Below are 26,306 nucleotides of genomic sequence, written 5' to 3' on the forward strand. Positions count from 1 at the left end.
GGGTAGTATGAGGTATACGCTACCTGCAAGGCTCTGGGTTCAACTCCCCCTTTTTCTTCTTTCCACTATCATGGGCATAATTATTATTATAAAATAATTGTTTTTGTAGCTAATAATTATCCAATCCAAGAGCTTAATAAGCAATTATACAGGAAATAAGTGTTAACGTGTTTCACCGTGGAAGCGACCGTCACCGTGAAAATGACCTATCATTTTACCCTACAGATTTTAATGATTTCGAGGATCCGGAAGTGAGCAATCCGCCTGTACTCTTTCAACAATTCTAATTGACACTTCAACCCTTCGAATTGACACTTCAAGCCTGCAGGTGAACCTTTTGGGGCCGCTCTTTAACTCTTTGGACCCGCTGTCAAACCCTTTAAGACTGTACTTCGACCCTTTAGGACTGCTTGGAAGGCCTTCCAACCCCGTCTAGATGTTAGTAGAAATGGGTCATGGCCGGAAGGAATCACTTTGTGAGGTTGAGGATCGTGTCGCTGCAGCAATAACGAATTATAAAGCGTCCAATTTCAAAAATATACGAGATGCTGCTACTGCTTATGACCTTATCTACAGCAAACTACGGAATAGGTTGGCCGGCATAGAGGCAAAGGGAGCTGCACAGGTGGATCAGCAACTACTAACACCTTGGGAGGAGAAGGCGATTGTGAGGTGGATATTGCAGTTAGATGATTGGGGGTTCCCGCCTAGAATGAAATATGTAAAGGATATGGCCACTAGCTTTTTAGGTCCAAGAAAAAACCTCAACCTATAACTGCAGTCGATATAGGAAAGAATTGGACGACAGGTTTCTTAGCTATGCACCCCGGGCTTGACTCCAAATTTGCTGTAAGGCTTGATAAGCAGTGAGGCTATGCAAACAACCAGCGGTCTTGAAGGATTTCTTCAAAAAGGTAGGATCTGTCGATTATTAATCAAGCAAGTATCTAACACATATTATGATAGCTATTCTCCGTTATTACAAAATACAAAATCCTTCCGCACAATATATATAATATAGACGAAAAGGGGTTCTTGATGGGTTGATCGGCTAGTGTAAAGGTGATATGTAGAAGGGGGGAAAAAAAAAGTTTTCAAGATACACGATGGAGCTAGAGAGCTGATTACGTTAATTGAGACGATTTCTGCAGGAGGAGTATTACTACCGCCTTCGATTATTTTTAAAGGTGTCGCTATCTACAAAGGTTGGGTTGCATTGGTGGAAGAGGCCGATAAAGCATACTTTAGCGTCTCGACAACTGGGTAGTTAAATCAGCAATTAGGCTTACCATATTTGACTCAAAACTTTGAACCAAATACCCGTGAACTGTACGTTAATCCCCTTGTCACTCCTTACCCATATCATATTGATATCTAACTTTTATAAGTGCAAATGGCGGTGCCGATACATGATTGCTTATTCTGGATGGGCACACCTCTCACGTCACCTGGGAATTCTTCGATCATTGTCTAAATAATAACATCATTCCGCTGTACCTACCTGCTCATTCAACACATCTACTACGGCCACTCGATGTAGAAATATTTGGACCCCTTCAACGAAATTATTCCACTCTCTTGGATGATTTTCTAGAAGGTGGTGGAGCCGGTATCCATAAAGGAACATTCTACCCTTTGATAGTCAAGGCTAGGGAGCTTACATACACAAAAAAAAATGTCCTAACCGCGTTTGAAGTCAATGGAATACACCCTCACAACCCTCAACGGGTTTTGAACACATTGGAAACCATTCTCGGGTTTCAAAAAACCAAGCCTGTATCTAAAAAGACATTTTCTTCAGGTTCCCTACATCTTCCCAACACCCCTCAACACGGCAAAAGTCTTTTTTTCCATACTCGGAAGACACTATCTCTCTTTACCAACCGGACGCCAAAATCAGAATTTACAAAGGGAATGGTAGAGAAACTGGCCAATGAGGCAGCAACAGCAATGGCTGAGGTAGTGATTTTGAAGGAAAGAATAAAAACACTACAGGAAAAAGAGGCAAAGGCAGGAGATTTAGCAAAAATTAAAAGCCGTAAAGTCTTATCAAAAGCTCTCGTAGTTACTGTAGAGGATGTCCTCAAGTTACGGGGTGCGCAGTAGGAAAAAGAAAATCTGATCGCCGAGAAAAAAGCAAGAGCTGCCGAGAGGTCAGCCCTACGGAAGATCAAGGAGGAAGAGAAGCAACCCGCATCCTTAAACGCAACCACTGGAATGCGAAAAAGTAAAAGAACAAGGAATAAGATAGTAATACCTGTAATAAATGAAGAAAGTGAGTGTTCTGGGAGGATTCTGGGGAGGAACTACAAGCAGATAGACAGGAGGGGGAGAACCCGGGTTTGGAGGATACTATTTCAGTTTTAAAGATTTTGGGACTAGAGGAGGGCGCTGTTAGGAAGAGCTAGCGACCCCGGGCTTCTAGGAAGCGTTCATGATTTTTTTGGATTTTTTTTAAATTTTTACATATTTTTCTCCTATAACTATTTTCCCTCGAACTGTTGCACGATCATTGATCGTTTCCCCGGTGACGGTCGCTTCCACGGTGAAACACGTTATCCATCAATAATGATTAAATAACGATTATATAATAATTATTTAAGCCTTTACCAACGCTTATTTTTTTCCCCGTTTTAACGTTAAAGTATCTTCACGAGCACTGTGAATATTGAGATGTCGGATGTCGGCGACGTCAAATTATCTTGGACTTTCGGGTCTTTTGACAATGTCAGTTGGAATCTGTCCCATGTTTCACGTGTCCCATAGTTCTTTTGTCAGCGGTCAGGATTAGCGAAAACCTATTAGGCACTTTGGTATCTCTGGGTCCATGACCAGGCGTTCCCCCCTTCATTCACTCTCGTACTATCTCTGCACACATCTAGCAAGGAATCGATCGTTGCAATTGTTCGCTCTAATTCCGTTCGGAACAGCAAAAACAAAGAAAATCTCACAGCGCGCACAGTTTGTCCCAAAATCTTTACTTGTCAGAGATTTTATACCTTATCCAGTATTGTGTCAGCGTCAGGAGCACTATTCTCACGGGGGGGTAGTCAGAACGAAACCTTGTCCCAACCACAGTGCTCGTGACAGTATTCCAATTATCCCACAGGTGATTCGAGCTCCCCGGTCCCCTCGGCCAGACAGCAGCGGTTGACTTCGTGACACTCGGTCGCATGTTACCTCTTCGCAAATAAGACCTACTACATCCGTTCAGGACTCACCAGTAGTGTTATTCGGCGCTTGCATATCGTACCTCAGATACGTGGAAGATTTTGATTCTCAGCGGGCTCCGTCATGTCTTGTTTCATTTCAGTCGTGCCTTAAATTAGAAGCACGTTTGGGCCCTGGGTCCAGTTACCAGTGGGAGAGGGGTGTTGTTTTACGTCTAGTGCGTTCTGGGGAGATGGGCCTGCAAAGGCTGGTTGGTACCACGGCGCTATTGCTATTGAAGCCGTTGCATGATCGTAATAGGATGATGGGTCACGTATACGTATGTCAATAAGGTAGCTATAAATTTATAGATGAAGGATATAATAGTAGCGTGAAGATCTGATGCGTTATCCCGAATTAATCTTACCGCGTGAGGAGTCCAGTGATGCCTGAACAGGCTCAACCGAAACAACAGCAACCCCAGACCCGGGCTAACTAGCTTCTCCTCATGCAAACCAGGGACGAACCACAGCGTGAGGATTTCCGACAAGAGAGATTAGACCACCCTCGATCAAAACACAGTATGTAGCAGCCCGCAACCAGTGATGCACACAACACAAAACAAGACGAGACTTCCCTTGATCTCGTCTCGTCCTGCATCTGGGAAAACATGGTTTTGTGGTTAAAGAGAATTAGGGTAGGTATCGCGCAAAGTCTCGAGACCACAGCTCGAGATCTAGAGGCCTTGTAGTATACAGGATCAAATGAGAATCAATTAATGAATTAAACAAAAAAAAAAAAAAAAAAAAAGATCAAATGAGAATTAGGGTTAGGGTTTGCATGAACTCTTCAATTTATACACATATTAATGCATGTACCAGACACTCCGCCTGGAAAATCTTTTTCAACATCTTACGATGTTTTGGGACGTCTTGAGACTGTCTTGTTGAGAATGAGACAGGACCGGTCCTTGCGCTTGTCGTCCGACGTTGATCAGGCCTTTCGCTAAGAGATTTGGTCGGCGAGTGATGTCTCATGACTCGGAACGCGTGTCTTGGCGGCGCATATATAAGACAAGCGCAAAGGTTTATAAATCTACCCTTCACGGATAAGGATTGGCTGTAGGATACCCCTGGGTTTAATCTAACCCTAAGCTTATAATATTTTCTAGCCGGGTGCCGGATTGATTGACTTCATTGTGACCACGAACTCCACAATAAATGCCACTCGATCGAGCTCATATTAATATTGAGAACTATATGCATGTACATGTAGTTAAGTAGTACGTGCCTGTGTCTGCTGCCGCTGTCTACAACTCTCATAACACCAAATGAAAGAAGCGAGTAGCCCCAGACGGAAGAGGGTTAAGGCCTGTGCCTTCAGGTGCGGAAGTATTCAAGATGTGGAGTATTCGATAGCGTTCTCACCTGCCAGTACGTAGCTCACTCTTAATAGTTGTAAATATATATTTGAGGTTTATGTTTTAGAATAGCATCAAATCAATCAAGGCGGAAAATATTACAATGGTAAGGGTACGTAGATTAAATCCGGAGGTATTCTGCAGACAGGAGTCGGGTCCGTCGTTTGTGGTTTGATATTGGTAAGAACCGTCGACCCAGTTACCCAACATTGATGGTCGCTGCTGAATGAGATATGAAACATCTGTTAAGCGGGTGACTCTTCGTGTAATATAATCCGATAAAACAGGTGACTGATGGACAGGCATTCAAATCATACTTCCTGGTGGATAGATCGAACGCTCTTACAATTCGCGCGGTGAGAGAAGTTCTACATACCGATCCAGAGCTTATCTCCGACTGAGCTGGACCATATATTTCCAACTCCGGATTGGACGGGACCATAGAGAGAATCACCTGGACTGGACTAGTCCGACTATTTATAGACCGGTCCGACTATATAAACCGGCTGACTACTGAAATTTTTGAGCTATTACTATTTCTCTTATTGTCATAGATTAATATAAACAAAATATTCGGGAGTTTAATGTCAAAGTATTTAAGTTGGATCTGTTTAAACTATGTAGAGGATAGGTTTAATATAAATTAAGCATTTAGATGTTTAATATCAAAGATGGCAACTTAGATATATCTAAATTAACACATGTAGGGTTTATTATAATCTAAACAGCACATAGTTTAATTTAAATAAGTAGCTAGGATAAAAGTTTATGTTAAACAACTCCCAAAATAGTAAACAATGTTGAAAGCGTAGAGGTTTTTGATGAACTTTGATGAACGATCGTGTTGGACTTTTTCTCTGTGACAGAAGAAGGAAGAGAAGAGACAACCAGGCTTTTTAATGGGCTGGACCGGTCCATATTTGACCTTGGCCCGGCCCGGCCCAGCCCACCAAAGCTTGGGCCCGGACCGACTGGCCTATATACCATGAGGACCGGTCACGGAAATATAAATATATGGGCCCCCCAATGATATTCATCGAACTCGAGAGAGGAAAAAAGGTATTATAAAATTGTTGCATTCAGGATTTACCTCATAATGAGTGGAGAAATCCAGTCATAAACTAGCCCATATATTATTCCCCTTGACCGGTCCCAAAACCCATCCGGACCGGCCCAGCCCAGCAGAGAAAACTCCAAGCCCGGCCCACCGCCCGTATATTTGGACCGGTCCGGCCCGTATATGTGGCCGCCCATTAAAAAGCCTGGAGACAACGAGAGTAGAAGGAAAGATACAGTGCGAGCCATCCACTCCTGTCTCCCATCTCGCAGGGAAACACTACTGTAGCGCGCGAAGACGCTAATTTCAACAAATAACCCCAAGTTTAAAAGATTGCGAGGTTTATCTGGCCCCCTTTTTGATTAACTTGAGCAAGTTCCCACACAAATTCTGTACCATAGGGGGTAGGCCATCCAGTCCACTCTGTGCTATCCCAGGCCGCCACTTAGGCCCTTGACTTTAAGAGTACCGGGTGGATTAAATTGGTAACTACTTTTAATTAGTAATTATCGGACACTGAATGGATACATAAGGTAACGGTATGGAATTATGGTATACGGGGGGAGTGTGGCGTCTAGCCGTAAACAAGTTTAGTGAGAAAAATGAGGTGGGTTATGTAGTAATCTGAATTTGGTATATCATTGCCAATTCTTGTCACCGTTAGGCAGTCTGAACGCCAGGATTTCTCAAATTTATCAATCTAGATTACCCTATATCATTACAAGTGTAGTGCGACCTCCGGCCGCAATATGCATGTAGTGAGTAAATAGGATTCCAGAGTTCACTATAATTCTAATACAATGTTAGTCTTAGGTTGTCTACCTAGATTTGCTGAAGCCCGAGAGAGTGAAATAATACTGTCCAATCTATCTACGAAGTCAATTGTCTATGATATATACCAGTTCTTTCTTCTCAATAAAGAGCTTTAAATATGTATTAATATGTAGCTCACAAGAAGATATATGTGGTTTTACTCTCCTCGAGATAGTTCAAGGTTGATATATATAAGACTACCTGCTGTTTACCCGTTCTATATCAACTCCCCTTCCTTCCCGGGTATCGGGAGCAGTTCTTTGTGGTATATATGCAGACTATTCAACCAATCATAAATGTTCCTGACCACGCCGATGAAGACTATCCCTTAAAACCGTCAGGCCGAATTGCAACGAGACACTTAAACCCTTTATGGTAGTCGTGATATAAGTAGCGCTTGATCTTGAAATTCTGTTGCAACCTGTCACGCATGATGAAGACTACAACCTCAAGTCTCTAGGCGTTGATCCTATCATGTTTCCGAAAAGGGTTTAAGTCCCTCTGATTGTAATTCGGCCTGACGGTTTAAGGGATACTGTTTAGATCAAGGAAACAACGTAAATACATAAAAGATGGTTCATGCAATAGGTATACCATGATGACACATTAGACCTCCACGAAAAATACCCTGAAACTAAGAAATATTAAAAGAAAGGATATAAAAAGGTAAAGTACATGTAGTGTATAAAGAGAGAGATAAAAAAGAATAGTCGCGTCGCCTTAGTAGATAATGCCCATCATGAAGCGAAACTATGAGTTTACGGATTGTTTTTTTCTTTCAATTCATTTGCCGCTCCAGATCTCCATGGGATACAAAATGCGCCCCACCCGCACACCGATAACCACCGCTTTGCGGAGTCCACTCGAATCCGTTTATACAACTTCCCGACTGCTGAAGTATTTTTTGGAGTTTTTCTTTCTTCTGTCTTTCTTCCGATGTTTGATTAACCTTCGCATCTTTCTCAGCCTTGATGTCTTCCTGAAGCTGATTCCAGACATGATCTGGTACATCCTCCTCCCGAGGGATACCCTCAGGGTTGAGCGGTCTAAGACAGATAGCATTCGATAAAGGTTCAGAGGTGTTGTCTGCTTGTTCATGGGGATGCGCAAATTGGAGTTCCGGTGTGGTTTGGTTCAATTCCTCGGAGATTTCTGCTGAGACTGTTTCCTGATCGACTCCATGTGCTGCAGGGGCGGATTCGCAAAGTGGGGCGTTACACGTCGCCTGTTTGCTCTCTGGAGGGAAGCATATAGGCCGTCTTATGTCTGAGCCCTCTTCGACGCGCAGACTTCTCTGGTAAAGCATGCTTATCATTTTCTTCATGCAACTCTTGGCTTGATCTGGTGAAAGAACAGGTTGAGTTAGACAACCGGTGAGCGGTTCTTTGAAAGCATACCCTGCCATCTCCTTGGCTAGCGTTTTTATATCTCGAGCGTTGCTCCATGAGGGAAAAAGTGATAACATTCTCATAAGGCTCAGTATATTCTTATAGTCAACGCCATGTGGATGCTGGAGGAAGGGCACGAGGATATTTCTATCCTTTAGTTCCCGAGATAATAGAGCCAAACAAGCATCAGGCTTGATGTTTTCAAAGATGATTTCCTCAGGGAAAAGACCCGAGAGAGCAGGTCTGGCTGTCATGAGCCAGTTCATATCCTGGCTATATCCTGCTAGGATGACGACCATCTTTTGAGCGTACCTTGGATTTGTTAAACGGTTGATTAACACGTTAACCGCCTCCGTGGCGTATTGCCCCTCAATCAGATGGTAGGCCTCGTCTATAAATAAGACTTTACCAAGGGCTTTATCCAGATGCCCTCTCGTCTTGGGACCCGTGTGTCCCATGTATTGACCGATTAAATCTGAAGCAGAGCACTCAACCACTTCATCCGTGGATAGAAACCCCATATCGTAGAACACTTTTCCCATGTTTCGAGCAGTTGTTGTTTTCCCAGTACCTTGATAAAGTCAGTTTATATACAATCAAAATATGTTGAACGCCTTGCGATGGGATGCGTAACGAAGTATATCAGAATATGAAATGACTGTACTAACCTGGCGGGCCTTTGAATACGAAATTTGTGGGAATTTGCGTACGGGGATCAACATTAAAGATTCTCGCTGCAGATGCGAGGCTCTGGTATCCTTCTAGTTTACTGATGATGTGGTCATCCACCATTCCCTGAAGATTTTTTCGGCAATTCTCAACTGCGTTAGAACTACGTTGATAGTCCGGGTCGAAGTCCTCTGGGAGAAATTTGGCATCGTAAGCTCGTTTGTGCCGATCGGTCTCCTTCATCTGCCTGGCTTGGTAATTGAGCTTCGCTTTGGCAAGACAATTATCTACTTCTCCCGCGTTGCAAAAGTTCGGGCGAATTCTAGCTCTATCCAAGACCTCGAGGGCGACCTTCATAGCTTCATTTGTGGCACTTAGGTGTTGCTGCTCCATTTTCATCTTCAAGATCTCCTTCAACTGTAACAAATCGAAGTCTTGGAAAAGAAACGGGTCTTCTATGGCGAATCTTCGGGACAGCCCAGGATTGACATTGTGGAACATATCCTTGATTTTGTCTTCATAGCCAAGAATGAGTATGCATCGGTCATCTCCAGGGACGCTTTGAACTTCCGCAACGAGTGTATCGATTACGGCCATTTTGTAAGAGTCGCCTTTACTATCACTCTCGGCTCCACCGTGGTTCAACATGTAAGCCTCGTCAATGATCAAGACCTTTCCAGCTGTTGATGCTAGGATGGCTCTTGTTTTGGCCTCTGACTTTCCTAAGCACTGGCCGATGAAGTCCGATGGGTTTTTTATGACCACTAACCACACAAATATGTGAGTCACTTAACTTTTTCAACAGAGCTGTGTATTTTAATTTCAGGATGACTAACCTTCTCCGTTACTAAGAAGTCCCAATTCGGCCATAATCTGGCCATATAATTTGGCTACCGTAGTCTTGCCAGTTCCCGGTGACCCGAGGAAAACGCGATTAAGAGAGAAGTTAAGTGGACTCATTTCCTTGAGTTCTCGTAGGTAGTTTGTCGAAATAATTTCGATCATATTTCTAGTTGACTCCTTAACTTGTTGTAGTCCAACGAGACTTTCTAGCTTGATCCTAGCGCTACTTTTCTTCAAAACCTCAGTAGGCTCGGGTCCGATCAGATCTTCTTTAGTGAAACGGAAGTAATCCAGTGACTCAAGTGCACTGGAGTCGCAACTGGCTTCCTTAGCCAAACGCCTCGCCTGTCTCTCGGAGATCTTTGATAGCAGATTGTGAACAGAACGAGCGTTTCCAAATCCTTTAAATCCTCTGCCGTAACCAAGTCGACGGATAGCAATTCGCATAAACAAACCCTCCATACCGCCTGTGATCTTCATCTTTGAATTGTATTTTTTGTTGATACCGTCGCGTAGGATAGTCCAAAGCTCCATATCATCAAAATCGTCAAACTGTAGGGTATACGGAATGCGACTTAATAGCCCTGGGTTGTGTTCAAAAAAGGACTGCATCTCATTGTTATAACCAACGAATATAACCACCAACTTTCCAATATAGTTCTCCATCATTGTAAGGAGAATATCGAGAACCTGCCGTCCTCCGTTCGATGTGTGATCTGCTGTAAGTTGATAGGCTTCATCCACAAATAGGACTCCTCCCTTATGCCTCCTGTTTTTCATCATCTTCTTTATTTTTTTCTTGGCAATCTGAGGCCCTTGGTATGCTAACCTAGCCCCTGAGGTTTCCTTGACATAGTGGGATTCTATGATACCGCATGTATGTAGAAACCTTGCATAAATACGAGCAACGGTGGTTTTTCCTATGTCCGTCAGTTTATTAACAATCTGGTTTGGTTTGGGTCATACTGGATGTTTACCTGTCCCTGGGTTTCCTTGAAAAATTATATTGAATCGTTCCTTCTTGAGGTCAGTACCTTGGCGCTCGCAGGTTTCGACTTTAATTTTCATTGCTATAAATTGCCGCTTGACCTCCTCCAGGCCAACCATTTCCATCAACTCATCAATTTCACTGTTTTCGAATCCTTGTGCTTTAAGCCTATTCCACTCTTCCTGGGCAGGTGATGCCTTTCCTTTGAAACGGTTATTTGGATGAGGATCGATCTCGTCGGGATCCACCTCTGGTTTAGCGGTTGGGGACTTCACCTCATCGTTTATACTGATCATGAGTCCTCCAGCGGAAGTGAGATTCTGAAATATGTTTTCATCATGATGAGTAGTCAATGATTGCTCCTTTTCCGTAGTTATGTCTAACGTCTCACGAGCCTTGCTGTCTGAAGGCGGAGGTGAGTTCGGGGAAGTATCTTGGCTGGCATCGGGGACGCGAGTCGGGTCTTTGTTCGTATCGCTAGCCGGAGAAGCCATGTTGTTGGCGTTCGTATCCAAGGAAGCGGCTTCATTGAGGCTCAGCGCGTGGTTCGGAGCTTCGCTATGGTTGATAATTTCAGGAGATTCTTCGTTGAGATTCATCTTGTTGTTATTGGCGTCATCACTGCCGTCTCTGAGGTCCTGGTTTGCTTGGGTATCATGGGATAAGTCTTTGTTCTCTAAGGATTTATTGCGTTCTCCACTGATATCGTCGTGAAGCTCAATCGAGATAGGAGTTCTCTGAGGATCGTTTATAGAAGAGGCTTCAGGATGGCTTGGAGGTGCCGATGGTGGTTTCTGGCTTAATAAACTTGAGGTTGAACTTGAAGGTCCATGACCACTTGTATCAGAACAAGAGCTTTGAGGTCGATGTTCAGCTGTTGACGCGGAGCCAGAAGGCGAAGGTGTGCGTGAGCTTGACGACCCCGTGGCCTGCGCTGGATATACGCGAAGGAATTCTGAGGAGGATCCCCGGAAAGGTTTGCGGTTGGACATTTGAGGGGCGTTTCCGGAGTGAGCTTTTGGAGGGAGTTTCCGGGAGGGGCACTTGGGGATCTAGGAGCTTCGGGGGAACACTGTGATTTGTGTGAATTAAGCTTATTCGTGTTGAAATTGAATATACATGTAGCCTGCACAGGAATGGGGGAGGGAAATAAACCTTTTAATACTTCGACTCGAAGAGCTGATTGAACCTTGAATGACTGAGGCGATGAAACAACGCATGATATGATAGTGAACTCGATAACTCCAGCCTTCCCTCTACGTATTCACTACTACAACGTATCCACTGCAATGTCAATCCCGCTTTTCCCAATTGCATGTATATACATACTTGAAAGTCATAAGCTTCGCTGGGTAGCCTCTGCCACATGCATATGCATAACATCGATATATCAGACAACAGCACCTCGATTCAATGCGAACCAAGCGAGTGGGATATATGAAACATCTCTATTGTACTGTGGTTCCTCCGTGGGAGCCAGTCAAACTTGAAGCTTCAGCCTCAAGCTTGGATTTCATGAACTTCAAGACAGACTTTACCGCCTTGCACTTGGTATCTGATGTTTTGTGCGCAACACTGCCCAGCACTGCCCGGCATGCGCACTCACTATGTGTTACACTACCTATGGCCAATTAATTGCAGTAAATAATATAGTTTCAGCTGTGGGCAAGGAATAAATTACTAGCCTAGCTTTCGTATGTAGCGAATTTCCCAACATATATAATGATAGTGAAGTGTTGCTAATAATCTACATGTAGTTAATTCCCCAATAATGTGATCTGTAGGTGAAGAGGGTCGATGCATTGCATGGCCGTACTAATCGCTCCAGGATATAATGCTACCTATACGCGAGACTATATGTAATTTATCTTGTCATTTTCGAGAAGTTCGCAAAAGCCGCGCAAGGTGTTAACCAAAGAGTCTAACTACTCGGGATCCGCCATTTCCGCTCGAGTCAATTAGGCGGGAAAGCTCGTTTCATGAATGAATTCCTATTCGCCAATAAGCACAATATATGGGAACATTTAGCCATCCATGCGCTGTGTGGGTACGTACATACATACATGGTTTTCGATGAGTTTTGGTCGCCTGAGTGGTTACCAAAAACGTACGTGCGCACTGGTTAACTTTCTGGATATCTCTCACTATAGATACGCAGTATATATCAAGGAGTGATCATGATCAGGCAAGATACTGTAGCACTGATCTAGGTAGTTCACCCGAAGAAGCAATAAAGCGGCTTCTCTCACCCAATCGTCCTGGTCCCGATCTTCTAGAAAGGGAGAGTATTCGCATACATACATGTAGCAGATAGAACCAGAAAATGCAATATTTACTTTAGATATATATACTTTATTAGTTTCTATGGCAGAGTGACGCCGCTCCATACAAATAATCCTTGCTTTGTCACTTGGATTTTTTGGTTCGCACAACTGGATTGGGTTCCACAGAACAGGGAGCTTGAAGCCGGGGAGGGGGTACCGGTCTGTTCGATAATTATAAGACTTTAACAGACTTTCGATTGTGTTAGATATAGATTTTGCGCTAGCTACATGTAAAGCCCTTATTACTTCTTAGAGCAGCTATAGCTCAGCTCAATAGCTTCCTCCATAGATCCCCAAAGACTTGAGCCACAATACCGATGACAGTGAATCATAAATATTATCTGTGGGGTATTGATTTCAGGAATCCGATATACGTAGGCACCAGTATTGTTACTATTGTAGTCCCCAATGTTTTCAACGCCCTGCCTCGAGAGGATTCTAGAACGCAAGGTACGAGGGTCCACGAGGCAAACTACTGTATATGTACTTCCTGGTTGCCCCGGTCTGTTCGTTCATTTATACATATCTAGGTCATCTTGAATTCAGTGGGGCCAATAATTGGTGTTGCTAATAGAAACATTAGAGTCTCACTCTTCACCAGCAAGCCATGCCCAAGGCAATATGGGATAAACGAGGCAGAGATCGACGCCTAGTCCGAGGCAGTACTTGTCTCTGCCCGCTTCGAGCAGCCTCGTCGATCTACCCTTGCCAATATATATTACTATCCTAGTAGCGAATAGAGTATGACTCGAGCACGATTTACCAACATAGAAAATTTCCAAATCTCTGGGAATCCTGAACCGGCGCCTTTATCTGCATCACTCACTTGGATAAACTATTGGTTGTTTTTACCACGAGATGCATCATCAACAATTGAGCTGCAGGGGCGGTGCAGAGAATACCCTGCATACAGCTGAGGTTACGTCGACGTACCCCGCCGCCTAGCTTGCCTCGGCGCCTGGCTGCAAATTGTAAACGCATTAATGCTACTCTGACAGCGCCAACGTACATACATGTTTGTAGGTACATGTACTCGTTATTTCTTGACGTCTCCGGAATGAACCGGGTCTGCATATGGGCGAAAATCGCATATTTCGGTAGTATGCAGACCAGTCCAATCCGGGAATGCCAAAAAATAGTCGAACTCAGACGAATAAGTTTAATAAATATGTACCTACATGTAGCCACGCTTTAATTTGGGTACGTTGAGGGATTGAGGCTCAACGATACCCAGTTCAGTTCATGGAATTTGTTATATTATTTTCCTCACACTTTACGGTAGTACATTCATACCACTTTACGTGGCTGTGAGGGATTTCCTTCTCCTTTTCCTTTCCTTTTGCTTGTTGCTTTTGCTTTTTCTTGCCCCTCCCACTCCCCTCCTTTTCAATGGCTGCAGATCAGCGAGCTTTCTGTGCGCATGCGCACGTTATGGCGCATGCAGAGGCTACCTATGTAGATGCCTGACAAATCTACTCTACATACTCGGTTGCGGGTAGGGCACGTCACAGCGAATCCTGTGTCCCCACCACTCAAGCCCCACGCACATGTATGTGTAGTTATTTCTTTCTTTTTTGTCTTACTTTCTTTTCTTCTTCTTCTTCTTCTTCTTCTTCTTCTTCGACCTTCTATCATGATCACCATTATCATCACATTCTATCATTCGATGGTTCTAGTTTCATGAGCTTTTTTTCCGTGATTCACTAAGAACCAAAACCTATACTGAACTCCTCCTGGGCCGCTCCAAAATCTGCACACTATGCCATAGCCTACACGCTGCGCACACATGATAGCCGGATTGCTTTGACTTCAGTTTACCATTGAATCAGGCATATTCCGGCTGCGCTGGTAAAGAAAAGAAAACTCCGCACTCTACATGATTGTAATTACCAGCTCAGCTTAACTCTGACAGGAAATGAATACTAACTACTCGTTGATAGCTAGGGAGGCTGAAGCACATTACATGCACATCTAGGCATCGATACCACCTGTAGGTGCCTAGCGTGGCATATTATAATATCTACATATATTTACGCATGATATATGATCCCGCGTATATATATTCTAGTATGTACGTGCATATGGTTTCTAGATCTCCACATTCCGGGCCTGCCCAATACTATACCGATTATTACTGTTTTAACGTCCTCCATCTCCACGATCCAGAGATCAAGATATATTACTCCCATACACAGATCTATGGCATAGTTGGTTAAGGACCCCATTCAACCAAACATCTCCGATTTCTATTGATTAGAATACGCGTTAGTAATATGTATGCCTCAATTGATCATCTGGTTTGAATCCCACAACTAATGAGTTCAATAGTGTTGTTCAAACATGTACCTACATGGGCGCGACGACGTTCAGCAACATGGCTTTGAATATGTACAACGTGATCCTTACATTACTGGTGGCAATGCATACAGCGCGCCTTCAGCGACCGACTTGGTCTCAGCTATTTCCTCTGGGATAGCAGCCCTTGCAGCCTTGATCACACTCCTCACGGTATGGGCTGCAGCTATTCAGATAATCCAACGGCGTGAACTTTATCGTTTGGGCACTTCGAAGAAATCCCTCGGCCCATGGAAAGAAAAGGTTGTGGCGCAGTCATTCTCAAAAATGATGCAAACTAAAATCACAACACCGACCATTAGCTTGCCAAAATTGGTAAAAAGCAACTGGAACCCCCAGGGGATCGTTCTACATACTCATAAGTTTGGTCCAAGGAACCTCGCCGACGATGAGCAGCCAGTGGAAGCGAGTTGGGTCAACTTTCTCGATGTACTAACGATTAATCCCGCTGAATCCAGCTTGTATACGATGCAAGCTGAGCCCGAGTTGGTGAACGGCATTGTTCCGATGCGCTGGAAGGGAAGTGATCTGGTGGCAATCTGTTCGATGCTCTGTTTTCAATCGGTGCTCGAACAGGAAAAGGATGCACTTATCCACTTCAAACCAATGGCACTCCCCAGTCAATGGCACGGACCATTGGGCTGGATACAGTTCAGGGCCAGTTCTGATGGTTGCATTGCTGAGTACCGGAAGAGAACCCCAGCCTTCAAAGACATGTTGACTCCAGAATTACATCAGTATTATAGCAATTCCAAGTTCCGATCCCGACATGTCTGCCTTAAAACGAGAGCTTGGAATTCGATCAACGGTTGGTATCTTCCCAATGACAAACCCCTCTATATAGGAGGCAGCTCGGATTCTCGGCTCGACAACAAAAATTCGGATAAAAAGAAAACCTCAACAGATAAGATATGTGATCAAGTCATGGAAGGAGGTCTGGACGATAATGAAATTCGGAGGCTGCTATGGGGAAAGAAGAAGAATCACCCTGACGCTATACGTACCGCAGCGCCCCCGGAGTCTCAAGGAAAGAAGTCGTCATTGTTCTCCAAGCAGCTCGATGAATTTCTTGGTCTGAAGAGCAATTCTGCCAAGGGGAAGTTAGAGGTACTGACACCGTGTCCCGGGCTGCTATCCAAAGTTGTGCAGGGAGAATTGATAATCAGCCGAGGGCTGAACCCCAACGATTGCCGTGAACTTCATCGCACATATGTTGATCCGGACGACTGGGATAGAGAGGCCTATCCATACAAAATTGGCGATTTCCGTATGGCCGAGGCAGAGCTAATAGTCTTGAAAGAGGCCTATCTGCAACTGAAGCCCGATGGCTTCTACTGGTCGCCGTCGAAATGCCTCAGAAGCGACACCTATGAGCTTATGAAGCACATTGATCCTCTCTCGGACGATCGGGCATGTACGCACGTGATTTCGGAAGAGGTCCGCCAGCAATGGAAGGATTACATCGGAACACAATCCAGCGGCTCTCCCATTGCTCAATTATACTACGCCATGCTTCTTTGCGACAATCTCCAAAACATCAAAGTTAGCACTGTCGCACGTTATACCATTGCAGATATGGGCCTCATCTCCAAGGCTTCCGTGTCACTTCGTGGAATTGTCGGCAACCGTGCTCAAGATCTCATCTGGGCAATGATAGCGTCTCCCGAACTTGTTTCCGATTTGTTTCCTCTCTTCAAGACACTACAGGCGGAAGATGTCTGTAATGCTACCGTGAAATGTCAAGATGGTACTCTTGATTGCATGCTCCTGATGAAGCTTCCGGATTCACCACATGGTAGTGCCCGGGAGGCCAAATACAAAGTACCCCTACTGAAAGATGGAGAATTCTCCGGCATTCAGTTACTCGCAGCATTTTTCGACGTTTTTGTCACATATTTCTGGATCGAAGAATCAGTCATCACCAATGTCGCATTATACGATGCGACAATACCAAACAGTATTACGATGTGTTAGGCCATAAGGGAGGATGAGTCAAATTACCACGGGCGTTAGGCCGGAGGGGAGGATAGATCAAAGTATCACGATGTGTTAGGCTGTAGGGGAGGCTGAATCATGGTTCGGATAAGATGGGATGCTGTGTATTTCGTATAAGCTATGAGGATCGAGGATGGTGAGGCTTACATCTCAACAAACCCATGTTCTACACCCGTTCTCCCCGCAACGTTATGTTTAGTGTTATTTCTTAATTCATATATGATCACATCGAGGCATGAAACGAGATTCCTTCAGTGTAGATGGGGTCATCAGGTTTTAGTTCAGAGTTATGAACAAATCGGGGAAATGGTTGCTTTAGTGTTTGAATTCTTGATCTACTTCTTTAATTGTACATGTGCGCTGCATGTTTACCAGATCATGACTTGATCAAGACATGTAGAGTTTCCCATTTTAAACTCGCGTCCTAGTATACACTCACCTCACCGCAGAGCCTCTCTCACCCGCCTTGAAATCCTTGTTCTGCCATAATTCAAATGGGGATGTCTGCCGTGGGCGGGCCGGTGGGCGGGCGGGCGGCGATCGGGGATGACGTTGAGGTCCGTTGATCTAGGCTTGGCCTAAATAGTATTAGTATATATGTCCCCACGTCAGCGGACCCTTGCGCGCCCCAGTGCTGGGCCGGGCCGAAAGACACAACGTGAGATTAGCCAAATCCTGATGTGAGCTCATTCATGATCACATATATCGAATATATAATTCACAATTTTATTTATTTAGGAAGCTGCCGGCACCAGCCCCCATGTTGGCCCCCACGGAAATGAAGGGATACATCCAGCCTTATGCATACCTTGTTAGCGAGGTGTCTTCCATGATCTGGACACAACAACTCTCGTCCCCCAACAGCAGCCACAACAAAGCGAGCCAAAGGAGCCTGCAAACCTTTAGTATGTACAGCTAAACCCTGGCCGCGATCGATCTACGAAGACCTTAAGCGAATTCCAGGTGGGACGGTTTCGTGCTGCACGTCTGGTCTGGCACTAGGAGACTCCCGTCCGGTAATATATTGCCCGGTAAAGGTCCGGCTTGGCGCCCTTTTCGCTCGCGAATTAAGGTCGTTCGGCAAAGGCTACATTCGACAGGACATGTTTTTTTTCGGGTGGATTGGTCCTGAATTCTATGGTGCTTTATGTACAGATATGCCTGCGCCCGCCCCCCCCCCCCCCCGGGGCCCGCTTGCCCGCTTAAGTTGCCTATATTCCGGTGCTAGTTCGGGTGTGGATTTGCTGTCGAACCCAGCGATAATTTTGTACAGAATCAGGCGTTGATTTTGTATCGGTTAGATATCGATTCAGCGTCGATCAAGTGCAGAACCAGGCGCAGAATTAGTGTTGATTCAGAACGTCGGGATAGACGTGGATTTGGTGCGGGGGTCAGGCGTTGGTTCAGGCGTCGATATATTGGCGGTCTATATAATATATGTTCGTACAGGTACCAGGATCCGAAAACGAATGTATTCGAGGACATAGGTAGGTGGTTAGGTGTGTAAGGAGGACAGTGGGAGGACAGAGGGAAGAACGTGTCGAGGTTGATACGGAGGCGCGAACCCCCACCAAAGCAGGCAACAGGACATGTCACATTATAAGCGACCAAGACACACAAGAGGCATTTCAGCCAAGCAACGGCGTCTAAAAGAACACAGATTCACACAGGTCGCAGTTGGATGGGCTTGGCGCGGCCAGACGAGATATACGCCCCCGGCGAAGCTCAGCCATTTTCTGATACACGTGCACCTCGAGATAAGTGGATGACAGAAATGCCGGGTCTTGGGGGCCGGCAAGGACAAAGGCCAACCGGAGCACCTCGGGGGTTTCCTTAAACCTTGTCTTGAGCCCCCTCGTAGACTACACTGATATTTATTGTTGAAGTTGTGGTCCTGCAGTGATCATGTTGCATGTAGTTGGTGGTGGTCGGGCGGGGGAGGAGGTAGACGGTCGAATTGTGGGTGTGGTACTGGTGGTGGAAGAGCGGGTGAGATTCGGGATTTTTCGTAACAATGGCGGGGGGGTTAGTGGTCGTATTGGAGGTCGTCTTCGGAAAGATTGGTTGTGGCTGAGGTGGTATGGTACATGTAGTCCTTGTGTCCTTGTGGCGGTGGAGGTCGTGGTCGCGATTGATTGATGTCGAATCGATCGAGGGCGAGGCCGAGCTGAGCTGGTGTTTCGAGTGAGATTCTATGATTGCACACTGTTCTGGATTAATTGATTTAGTTAATGGGTACGTTGTATATCCAGCCTGGAATCTATGACAATTTGGCGGGGCAATGCTCGTGATGGTCGTAAACGTCGATGGCGGTATACGTAAGGTGCGGTTGATTGAGACTAAGGCGGTGGTGATGGGATCCGGACACCACTGTTGCATGCTGCGGAAGGCGGCCACGTGGATATTGTGCGCATGCTGCTGGCCGTGGAAGGGGTGGATGTGAACAAAGCGGACTCTGGTGGCGAGACACCACTACTGGTTGCCCTGCGCTCACGACATATGACAAGCATTGCAACCAAACTTCAACCCCAACCCCGCGATAGTCTGTCGGTCCAAGACTCAGAAATGAAGGAAGTAGGTACCGTGGGAATGGCGGGGACTGTATCATATATGTATGGAACAAAGACCTCCTATACTTGGCCCCATGTCACCTAAAGCTAGGAAAAGATGATATCGATAGCTAAATTAACACTATGTACAATATGCAGTTTGATCAAGGTCAATTGTTCCCTCACTATCTCTCCGTATAGGATGCCGATGTCCGACGTCTCTTTCTACTTATATAACCCTTGGTTCGATAAACCTTGGCCCGAGGGGCCTGCTGATGTATCAGGCCTCGTTGTAAGCTTCGTTTCGTTTCGCTTCGATTTTTCTTTTCGCCCCGGCGGGAGGGTGGTGAGTGGTGGAAGAGCTTAACGAATCAAAGAGCCATTTAGAGCTAGCAATATAAACGTTTGTGAAGTCAAGGGTCTCTGTGTCGACAATAAATGGATATAATACATGTGCTCCATCTACGAACTTTTCCCTTTCTCTAATGTCAATCTTTTTTTGCCTGTAATAAATCCTTAACATAATATACTCCATTCATAATATCCACGTACGGGGGTGCCTTTTAGCACTGATAGTAGCGAGTTTCATCCTTACGTATATCATGAAATCTTACCCTTGAATTACGAATATATATATATATCCGATTTACCAGCAACAAATGTCATCCTATTCCCCACCAACATTTCCACTATAGGAGTGCCAAATGACAAACAGATACGAAAAAGCGTAACATTTGGTATATTCACAGTCAGATTTTAGGGGTCTGGTAAAACATGATGACATTACGGCCACCTATCCCGCTAACGCCATCGCCGGTCCGGGCTAGGAATAATATATATACATGGCCACGTGCACAGAGACTTTTATATTACATCGCTCATATTACAGCTAAATCACGCTCGACATAGTACATGATACATCCAGCCATCATCTACGTACACAAGTAGCCGTGGCTTCTCTAGTTCGCTCCAAACGTCAAATTGGATCCGTCGGTAATAGCTACTGCTACGTGCAATTTATACGTAGGATTATTTATGAAAATCAAGATGATTTTATTAAGTTCTATCGTACAGTTTATTTATAATTGCTACCCCGTCGGTCATAGGTGGCCCGGTCGCCGCCTACAAGTATCTGCCAAGTGCCATCTAGGCGCGCCCGGCGGAGTCCACCTATGTCTGGCGGGGTAGGCTTAGTCATCGTGTCGTGTTTCACACTCTTCTATGAGGATACCACGTCGTGGGCGCAGCAGCTACACAAACTAGGTAGAGGGGGGAGACCAGATATTCCCGTATGCGTCTCACGGAAAATCGAACCCTAGACGTAGTGGGACCCGATGACCTGGAACCCCCTCTACCCCCTCTACCATTTGAAACACTCGTGTATGACATGATATGTCCGAGTGATATTTCATGATTCTGCGTGCTGCTAGTACTAGGGGATGGTTACGAGACTAGCATTTGACCCAGCGAATTCGGGAAATGTGGTCAGGTAGGTTGTTTGGCGGGCAGGCAGATAGATGGGAAGGTGGGTGGGTTGGCACATGTGGTGAGGTAGGTACATGGAGGTGGGTAGGTGGGCAGGCGTGCGAGCGTTAGGCGAATAACGATCGATGTGTACATTATATTTAATTCTAAATTATATAAATATATTCGTGAGAAATCTCCTATGCTAAGTTAGTGAAAATAGGCCTACCCGGGAAGTATTGAGTCTTACCCGATATAATGGTCAGATCAACAAAATCTAAGGTTTAGTGGAACCATACATGTAAGTTCGCAAAGGACCGAAAACCCAATATATTAATAGGGTCTTGTTATCAAAAAGGCCAACATTGGGCTTATAAGCCTTTAAACGGGCCTAGAAAAATACTCGTATTGACCTTAAGGTCTATATATATATCGAATTTAAAAGATCATTTCTGTAAATACATGTAGTAATAGAGAGGTTGCGCAACGAGATAAAATTTAATGAAATTAGGGATGAGACGGGATTGGAGAATGAAGGTCTATCCCTTCCTTCGTTTTCACACAGTGGGGCTTCAAGGACGACTGTGGCTCTTGTCAATGGCAAATAGCACCTCTGGCTATTGAGAAGTTCTTCCAGGCCTGTGAGATGTGCATTTAATGATGATCGTATGAGTCGCAACGTGACAATGGTTAAATACAAGTTAATCGTAACACCTGTGGCGAGCACCTTTACACTCCTAACTCTGCACCCCTCGAAGCTAGTGGCGTTTGTACCACCAATGAATGGACCGCGGGACTATTATGGGATAACGACAGTCGCCTGTAGCAATACTATTGCCCAGCTTGGTTAAAAGTCGAAAACCTTGAAAACAGCAGAAGGGATAGGAATTAAGCGCAAGGTCAAGAATAATTTACTCACTGGTGGTAGTAGCGAATAAAATGTTTGGGTACAACAATGTTCGTCGTTTAGTTTCATATTAACAATTGCAAGCGGAATATCATAATCTATTTAGTCGCGAATCCAAACAAAGCATTAGTAAAGCTATCATACTTAGTTTCCTTTTTTCGGGGGTTCAGGATTTTACTAACAGTTTAATTTGCCTGGCCTAACACATCGCAGTCGTAATACTGTTTGGTGGTGATAGATCCTCACGTAAATCATCGTTGGTGACAGTAGACTCTTTCATCCAGAGATATGTCACAAAGAGATTAAGAAATTCTGCGATGAGTTGGACGGCCGAATAGCTTCCATTGCCTTCCAAAAGAGGCGCTTCGTATTTCGACTGGTGTTGAGAGTTATCCTGTAAATCTGTGGGCTTTATCAGGAGTGTGCAATGAAGTACACCGGCGTTCTCTAAGTTGACGGTGGCGTTGAGAACATCTTCTGGTCCAGTTGTCCTTAGCGAGGAAAAAGATGCAATAACTGCCCGGATGAGTTCGAAATTCTGGGCATCATCCAAGTCGCCAGCCATTGCTCAAAGTGATATAGCGTCCTTGGAGATAACCACCATATCCGCAATGGTATATGCCGTATTAGTATAGGCCTTGTTGGTTTGTATACTATCGCAGAGAAGTATGCCGTAATAAAATCGAGTGAGGGGACTGTCGATACGTGATACAGTGTAATTGTCCCATTCCCCACATATTGGCCGAGCATCGGTCGGACTGTTTCATCGGCTCCAAAGCGTCCTTCCTCCATCTCTCTGGCGGCGACCAGTAGAAGCCGTCGGGTTTGAGCTCGAGAAATGCCTGTTTCAAAACCACCGGCTCTTCCTTAGCCATACAAAACGAACCAACCCTGTAGGGATATTCCACCCTATCCCAATCTTCCAGATCGATAATTTTGCGACCAAATTCACAGCAATCGCTAGGATCTAGCCCTTGCCCAGTATGATGCGGATACACATGTATCATTTTTGGAAACTTGAAGGGTGGTATTCGGGTGATTTATATGGGGAGCCATTTGAATCGGCTGACAGGTATTTACTGCGTGACATGGCATACCCTGCACCCGTAGAACCCAAAGCTCTAGCTACGGCAAGAGGTTAATAAATGGCAGTAGGACACTGCTCTCACGCTCGCGGGCGCCAACGATCCCAGCATGTGGGGGACACATGGCATGCGAGTGATATTTCATGATGATTATTAGCAAGCCCATCCCGGTTAGTTTATTAGCCCGTACGCTTGTATTACGTGGGGCAAAATCCCGTGTGGATGGAACAGGGTGTGGACGGAGGTGTACGGCTTCACAACAGACGCGTAATAGGTTAGGTAGGCCGTGAGACGGATAGAAGAACATGTGAGTTCTAGAAGCTGTGTTTGAGCTTATCTCTGGGTGGGGCTTGATTTGGGCGCCCAAGGGAGTAGATTAAGAGCGTATGAACCCGGGTATATCAAAACCACAGCTACATGTACTGGAGTAATTAATCCCCCAAACAACTCCGCGCCATTTCCCGAACAGATAGCAAAAAAGAAATGTCAGAAAAAAAAAAACCATAAACAATCACAAAACAAAAAAAGCGCAAAACGCAAATTCCCCCAGAACCCAAAAAAAAAAAAAAAAAAAAAAATCTAGAAACAAGTCCCGCGCAAACAATAAGAAAACCAAACTTTTCACCGAGTCTCTGGCACCGGTATCCCCTTCCACCCCCGGCCCCCCTCCTCCTTCATGACCAGCAGCTTCGTGCTACCGCAGTACCCCGCGCCTCCCATTGTTCTCTTCTCACCCCCCCATGGCATCCCCAAGATCTTCGCAAGGAGCCAGTGCGGTCCCCGGAAAAGTCTTTCGATGCGTTTAACGGTCGGGAGCCATCTGAAGGTGCTCTCGGAGTAGGCGACGCGGACGAACGGATTGATGAAGGTGCTGTTTGACGCGGCGATGTCGGCGTGGATGAGACAACATTCCGAGGCATCCCAGTACGGCGCCTTTTCGGACCGAAAGAGAACAGGCCGGTGGGGTGTGTTTTGAAGTGAGTCGGGGGTGGACGCTGAAGTCGGTTTGAGCTTCCTGTGCTTGTGATTGCCCTCTGCGCCATCCTGATTCTTCCCATCGTCCTTGTCTTCGTCTGTGTCATCGTCATCATCATCTTCGTCCTCTTCGCCCTCATCACCATCATCGTCGTCGTCGTCGTCGTCCTCATCATCATCCTCATCGTCCCTGGCCTCAACCGCACCATCATCCCTACCAGCGCCAACAAAGACTTTCGCATCAAAAGCCACAATGCCGCCCCAGCAGCTCTTCACCGGAACCGCATCGCTCCCCCTCTCCACAAATCCCCTACTCCCTCCTGGCGCAAAGAACGGAAAAAACGGCACTCCCGAATTCCAACCGTCAATGTCCCTCGTCGCAAAGGTATCGTAGAACTTCACCGGGTTTATAAAGTCCATCCCACACGCCGCTGTATACTCCCCTCCGTTCGTCGAGAAGAGCAGATGCAGCGCTTCCACAGGATCGAACACGACATCGTTCAGAAAGAGGACCCTACCATACGATTCCGGCTTCTCAACCCACTGCGGGGGCATCGCGGGCGCGTCCTTGGCATCTAGACCCACGGGATCGACCTCCCATTCGGAATCTCGTCGGTAAACGTGTTTTTTCTGACCCCAGCGTTTCATGGAGGGAATGTAGCCGATGAGGGGAAGCATGGCGCGGTTGCGGATCTCTGCGAGGTAGGTGATGCGTTTGATGTAGGTTTCTCCTGTGGGGAGCTTGACGCGGGGGATGGAGCTAAGAGCTAGGGTCGTAGAGACTATGGATCGTCCGGCGAGGGGCATGCGCGATGCGATTGTGGTATCGAGTGAATTGAGAGCAGCTTTTGTGAGCGGACCCGAATCATTCTCAAAAACGCCTTAGAAGGTCAGCGAGGGCGAGATGACTAGCCGGAGTGTAATTGATGTAAGAGCATTATGAATCGGGGGTGAATGTGATCAAATTTTTGCCAGAGAAGGGTAAAAAAGGACTAAATACTGACTTAAAAATACATTCTTCTCGCCAATCAGGTCCATCAACTCCATGACGGCATCCCCCCAGGCACCCGAAATCAATTCGGCATTGATGATATTCGCCGCGATGAATACCTTCACACCATCTGGGTTTCCCCGGCCAGAGATAGTCGCCTTGCCCTCCCCGTCGCCCCTCCAAAACCCTTTGGGGTTCCCTCCACCACCCTTGCGAACGGGACTCGTCACGGCTTTGTAGTTGCTCGGGTATTGATCGCGTGTATATGACGGATTGAAGATGAAGGTGAACATGAGCAAAGACAAGGACGCGGCGAAGATGATAAACCCAAACTGGAAGAAGCGATGTCGGATGCCCACCGAGCGCCGTATGAGGATTCGGAGGCGGCTGGCGCAAGAGGCGCACCACCGGGAAAGAGGTGATGGCGACGACGAGAAGGGGGGTTTGTGGGCACGGCTACCATTCCGGAGTAGGCGCGAGGAAGCTTCAAGATCGTCAAGATCGTCAAGATCGTCTAGTTCGTAGCCTGAGCTATCACTGTCGCTGGCCGGATCGTGATCATCGTGGCGGTTGGAGGGATTGCTGGGGGCGCTGGGAGCGGAAAGTGAACGAGGGCGCTTGAGAAGCTCATGGGACTCGGCTTGATCTGATCTTGAGGATGAAGACGAGGGAGAGGGCATGATAGTAGAAAGAGGGAGGAAATAGGAAGGGGGGGTTGGGGCGTTGGGGGGGAGAAGGAGGGGGGAGGGTGGACGGGAGGGTGGACGGGGTATCTGAGTACGGGTGAGTGGTGAGTGGTGAGTGGTGGTGGTGGTGGGTAACTACATGTATAGCACATGTAGTCGGCACCTGGCTGGATGGCTGGATGGCTGGTATGCACACACTGCCGAGACTTCCGAAAGACCCTGGGGTCGAAGTGGGCTAGAGACCTCAATACGCTCAACCGTCCAGTCTCGGGCTAGACGGGACTGAATCGTGCAGTCTACATGTACTTACCTTGCACCAGTCCACAGTCTGCCTGCGGTCTGACTACGGATTGCACAGTCAAAGAGAACTAAATTAACACCAGAATAGTACTATATTATATATATTCTTTCACCTTCATGAGGATGGAAATCTATTTGATTACCATAGACATCATAATAAACAACACCACTAAACTCTTTTCCCTTTGGACGGACTGGCTGACCGTCCACCGTCCACCGTCCACCGTCCACCGTCCTGGCTTGGCACAGTCGACTGCAGTCCTGGATCTGTTGAGCCGCACTTCTGGACGTTCCTTGGCATTCAAACAACTGTCGAGCCTTGAAGTCTTCAGCACACAAGTAGGGCG

General features: G+C 46.0%; 6 protein-coding genes across 6 annotated transcripts; 3 read left to right on the top strand and 3 right to left on the bottom strand.

The window, feature by feature from the left end:
- Positions 1-448: 448 nt before the first annotated feature.
- Positions 449-775, top strand: H6S33_001467 (uncharacterized protein; the record flags this gene model as incomplete). The annotated part of the gene is made up of 1 exon (XM_044832957.1): positions 449-775. One exon carries the CDS (start codon positions 449-451, stop codon positions 773-775), a length of 327 nt encoding a protein of 108 aa, XP_044693528.1.
- Positions 776-7,218: 6,443 nt separating this feature from the next.
- H6S33_001468 (uncharacterized protein) lies at positions 7,219-11,320 on the bottom strand (the record flags this gene model as incomplete). The annotated part of the gene is made up of 4 exons (XM_044832968.1): positions 7,219-8,399; positions 8,497-9,261; positions 9,334-10,260; positions 10,318-11,320. The coding sequence occupies 4 exons, from the start codon at positions 11,318-11,320 to the stop codon at positions 7,219-7,221; spliced, it is 3,876 nt and encodes a 1,291-aa protein (XP_044693529.1).
- A 3,672-nt stretch (positions 11,321-14,992) lies between these two features.
- On the top strand, positions 14,993-16,981 carry H6S33_001469 (uncharacterized protein; the record flags this gene model as incomplete). Its single annotated transcript, XM_044832979.1, has 1 exon — positions 14,993-16,981. The coding sequence occupies one exon, from the start codon at positions 14,993-14,995 to the stop codon at positions 16,979-16,981; it is 1,989 nt and encodes a 662-aa protein (XP_044693530.1).
- A 2,729-nt stretch (positions 16,982-19,710) lies between these two features.
- H6S33_001470 (uncharacterized protein) lies at positions 19,711-19,918 on the top strand (the record flags this gene model as incomplete). Its single annotated transcript, XM_044832990.1, has 1 exon — positions 19,711-19,918. A coding segment is annotated over one exon (208 nt), but the record flags the coding sequence as incomplete, so codon positions are not given.
- Positions 19,919-22,121: 2,203 nt separating this feature from the next.
- Positions 22,122-22,487, bottom strand: H6S33_001471 (uncharacterized protein; the record flags this gene model as incomplete). Its single annotated transcript, XM_044833002.1, has 1 exon — positions 22,122-22,487. The coding sequence occupies one exon, from the start codon at positions 22,485-22,487 to the stop codon at positions 22,122-22,124; it is 366 nt and encodes a 121-aa protein (XP_044693532.1).
- Positions 22,488-23,628: 1,141 nt separating this feature from the next.
- On the bottom strand, positions 23,629-25,653 carry H6S33_001472 (uncharacterized protein; the record flags this gene model as incomplete). The annotated part of the gene is made up of 4 exons (XM_044833013.1): positions 23,629-24,002; positions 24,201-24,525; positions 24,604-24,863; positions 24,987-25,653. The coding sequence occupies 4 exons, from the start codon at positions 25,651-25,653 to the stop codon at positions 23,629-23,631; spliced, it is 1,626 nt and encodes a 541-aa protein (XP_044693533.1).
- Positions 25,654-26,306: the final 653 nt, after the last annotated feature.

Source organism: Morchella sextelata (assembly GCF_020137385.1).
Source record: "Morchella sextelata strain SCLS chromosome Unknown scls_11, whole genome shotgun sequence".
Taxonomy (NCBI): domain Eukaryota; kingdom Fungi; phylum Ascomycota; class Pezizomycetes; order Pezizales; family Morchellaceae; genus Morchella; species Morchella sextelata.